The sequence below is a fragment of the Herpailurus yagouaroundi genome, unplaced genomic scaffold (assembly GCF_014898765.1).
Source record: "Herpailurus yagouaroundi ecotype Mexico unplaced genomic scaffold, PumYag 65774, whole genome shotgun sequence".
Taxonomy (NCBI): domain Eukaryota; kingdom Metazoa; phylum Chordata; class Mammalia; order Carnivora; family Felidae; genus Herpailurus; species Herpailurus yagouaroundi.
In genome coordinates this window covers 2,656-6,239 of record NW_024418893.1, presented here as the reverse complement: position 1 = coordinate 6,239, position 3,584 = coordinate 2,656, and the positions used below count along the sequence as shown (strand labels likewise).

The 3,584-nt window shown below is 64.5% G+C and overlaps 2 protein-coding genes across 2 annotated transcripts; both read left to right on the top strand.

Annotated features, from left to right (window-relative positions):
• Window positions 1–1,044: 1,044 nt before the first annotated feature.
• Window positions 1,045–2,103, top strand: CUNH19orf25 (chromosome unknown C19orf25 homolog). The gene is made up of 2 exons (XM_040466758.1): window positions 1,045–1,224; window positions 1,653–2,103. Exons 1-2 carry the CDS (start codon window positions 1,045–1,047, stop codon window positions 1,902–1,904), a joined length of 432 nt encoding a protein of 143 aa, XP_040322692.1. The 3' UTR covers window positions 1,905–2,103.
• LOC121024537 (uncharacterized) lies at window positions 2,036–3,339 on the top strand. The gene is made up of 3 exons (XM_040466757.1): window positions 2,036–2,044; window positions 2,101–2,704; window positions 2,761–3,339. The coding sequence occupies exons 1-3, from the start codon at window positions 2,036–2,038 to the stop codon at window positions 3,030–3,032; spliced, it is 885 nt and encodes a 294-aa protein (XP_040322691.1). The 3' UTR covers window positions 3,033–3,339.
• Window positions 3,340–3,584: the final 245 nt, after the last annotated feature.

Sequence of the window (3,584 nt, the reverse complement as noted above, 5' to 3'; positions counted from 1 at the left end):
GGGCTCGAACTCCCGGACCGCGAGATCGTGACCTGAGCCGAAGTCGGACGCTTAACCGACTGCACCACCCAGGCGCCCCAGTGATGCTTATCTTTAAACATAAGTACTGTTTTGGTTTTAATCATTTTTTTTTAATTTTTTTTTTCAACGTTTATTTATTTTTGGGACAGAGAGAGACAGAGCATGAACGGGGGAGGGGCAGAGAGAGAGAGGGAGACACAGAATCGGAAACAGGCTCCAGGCTCCGAGCGGTCAGCCCAGAGCCCGACGCGGGGCTCGAACTCCCGGACCGCGAGATCGTGACCTGAGCCGAAGTCGGCTGCTTAACCGACTGCGCCACCCAGGCGCCCCTAGAAATGCATTTTTGACTCAGCCCGCGGAGCGCGCGGACTCTGGATCTCGGGGTTGTGGGTTCCTGCCCCACGCCGGGTGTGGAGATTATTTAAAAGTGAAATCCTAAAATTAAAAACACGAACAAACGGGTTTTTCAGTGGCGGTGGGGGAGGATACTCGGTGAGAAGGAGAGTGGCTTGAAGTTGGGATTTCAGTGGCCGCGTCGCGGTACTGGCACAGAGCCCGCCCGCTTAGCTGTGGCCCTGATGAGGTTCGTTGACTCACTCGTTCAACCTTCCCGAAGAAGGTACCGGCCTCGTGCCAGGTGCTGCTCTGGGCACTGGGTCAGGAGGTGAACAAAGTCGAGGCCAGTGCCCGCCCTCGGGCTGGTCTAGTGGGAAGAGAATTCACCGTTAAGTCTTGTGAAGCCATAGATGGTGAGAGACGTTTTGGGATTTTTTTCTTTTTTTTTAAGTTTATTTACTTATTTTGAGAGAGGGAGGGAGGAAGAGAGAGAATTTTAAGCAGGTGTCATGCTCAGCGCGGAGCCTGACGCGGGGCTGGAAGTCTGGAACTGTGAGATCATGACCTGAGCTGAAATCAAGAGTTGGACGCTTGACCGACAGAGTCATCCACCCGCCCCTGCTTTGGGAATTAAAAAAAAAAAAAATTAAGAAGTAGTAAAAATTGGGTTCTTTGCTCCGTGTGGCCATGCTTCAAGTGCTCGAGAACCACGCCTGGCTGGCGGCTGGTTCTGTACTGGACAGCTCACCTGCAGGGCTTTCCGCCATCCAGAATGTTCTGGCAGGTGGGGCACAACTGGTGTTCATCCCCGTCCTGCAGCTGCTTCTCGGAAGGCTGCTTGAGCCCCGGGCCCCCAGCATCCTGACGGTGGGGAGACTGAGGCACGGGCTGCGTTCGGGCTCACTGAAGGGAGAGGGGCTCCCCCTGCTGGCGGGGCTCCTGTCCGAGACCGCCTGCGGGCACGTCGGGAGCATCTGACAAGTCTCTAGGGGACCTGAGCCCTGTGGGGTCTCTGCTGCTGGCCGGGCGTGAGCTGTTTTAGGAAGCGGGGCCGCTGGGAAACGCGCGTCCCAATCCTCCTCCTCCTCCCAACCCCGGGTGCTGGGTCTCACGAGGTCTCGAGAACAGAGAAGAGGTTGTGGGACGAGAGTGGGGCGGGAGCCAGCCTGCCCTGTGGCTCCGTTGTGGGCCCCCGCCCTCTGCGGGTGGACGTGGAGGCCGATCCCCGGACAGGGGTGTCCCGCCCCTTCTGTGATCCGTGCCCCCAGCCGGATCCTCTCCCTGTCGCTCCCTGACCGGGGTGCTGTGTGCCGTCCCCAGACTCCCCAGGCCTCTCCGGGAGGGCGGAGGACGCGGAGGCCCAGCAGCAGCAGCTTTACCGGCAGAGCCGCGCCTACGTAGCCATGAATCAGCGTCTGCAGCGGGCGGGCGACGGGCTGAAGCAGAAGCGTGAGGACCTGTGGCGGGCCGGCGAGGGGCTGGAGCGGGAAGTCCGCCTGCTGAAGCAGGGGGCGCCCCCAGGGGCCGTGGCCGCCTCCTTGGGCTGACTGGCCCACCAGCTCGCCTTAGCGCGCACCCCGGCAGGGCGCCCCGCGGCTCACCGGCACCTTTGGTCCCCCCCCCCCCCCCCCCCGAGACACCTGACCCGGCACGCCTCAGACGCGGGCCCCTGGGTCGCATGGCCCGGGCTCGCCCCCGGGGCCCGGAGACCCCGGGGCCCACAGCCTGCGTGGGGGGTGACAGACACAGCTGCCTCGCCGGGCGCGGGCCCCTTTCGAGGGGCGGGTCTGGGGCAGTGTGGGTGCCGCCCGCCCCGGCCGTGGAGCCCAGACCGGGCTTCGTGCGGGGTCCCTGGCACCCGAGGGCCGGTCCGTCCAACCTCTTTGCCCCTCGCGACCCTGCTTCCCAGCGTCATCGCAACGGAGATGGAACCCCGTGGAACCCCGGCTGCTTTCTGTCTCCGCCCATCTCTGCGTGTACTGCGGAGGGGGGGGGGGGGCAAGATTCCGGCAGAGCACCCCGTTCCCTCCAGACAGTGGCCGGCTGCTGGAGGAGCACTTGCCCAGCAGGGCCCGGACCGGAGACGGGGCCTCTGGTGGTGCCCCTACTGAGCACCCTGATCCGAGGCCTGGGCGCTCCTGCGGGGCGGGTTACCCGTCGGGGTGCGGGACCCACCTGGGACCCACCCCATCACGGGGGTGCCTGGCCTGGCTCCCGGGAGGGGACGAGCTGGCCAGTCTCCCACCCGAGCCCTCGCTGGCTGCCTTCATCCTGGAAGGCTTCGTCTACGGGCAGGTGTATGGAACAGGAGCGGATCTTGAAAAGGGTTTTTCGCTCAAAAAGAGCAACTTTCAGAAACCTGGAGCAGAGGTGGCTGGCTGCAAGAGGCGTCCCAGAAGCCAGGCTGCTCGTGGCTGCCCGTCCGGGGCTCCGTGGGAGCTCCGAAGCGCCACAGCAGGACCCTGACACGGGGGACCCCGAGCATCCCCGGAGGTGTTTCTCTTTCCCTGAAGAAGGGGAGCCTGCTCAACCCTGAGAGGCCCCAAAACCAAGACCCAGAAAGGGGGCCTTGGGGACGCCTGACCATCGCACGCCCGCCCTGCTGCTCACGGCACGCCCTTGGTGAGAAGTTCTTCCGCTTTCCCTGCCTGGCCCCGGTCTCCAGCGCTTCCTGACTCCGGGGCGCTGTCCACTCGGAGTCCCCTGGGGTCAGGCAGGGGCGCACCCGCTTGCCTCCCGGTGCTGTCGACCTGGGATCCCGGGCCCACACTCAGGCTCTGCGTCCAGGGACCTGCCCAAAGGGGCATCTGCTTGCTCCCGGCAGAAGCCAGGCTGGGCCATCACCCGGACCCCAGAAGGGGTGGGCAGGACAGAAGGCCCCGGAGTCCCCTCCTGGCCCCCAACCCCTTCCTCGCCCACTTGGAAACGCAGCCACAAGCATCAGCGCGATTCAACAGCTGTTTATTAAAGGTGCATGTGAGACGCCTGGTTCCGTGGCTTCCTCCCGCCAGACGCCGGCTGCGTGGTCGGTGGGGGTGGATGGGCTGTATTTACACGTGGCCTGTGGTGCTGCAGAGACCCGGGACGGAGACACGAAGGGATGAGCCGGGACAACCACGCTCGGGCTGTGGGGTGCCGTGGCCGCCAACCGGGAGGCCGGCGGGGGCGGCAGGGGTGAGGTAATGCTGCGCCAGCGGGTGCGTCCGGCCGGCCCTGGGCCCGAAGTC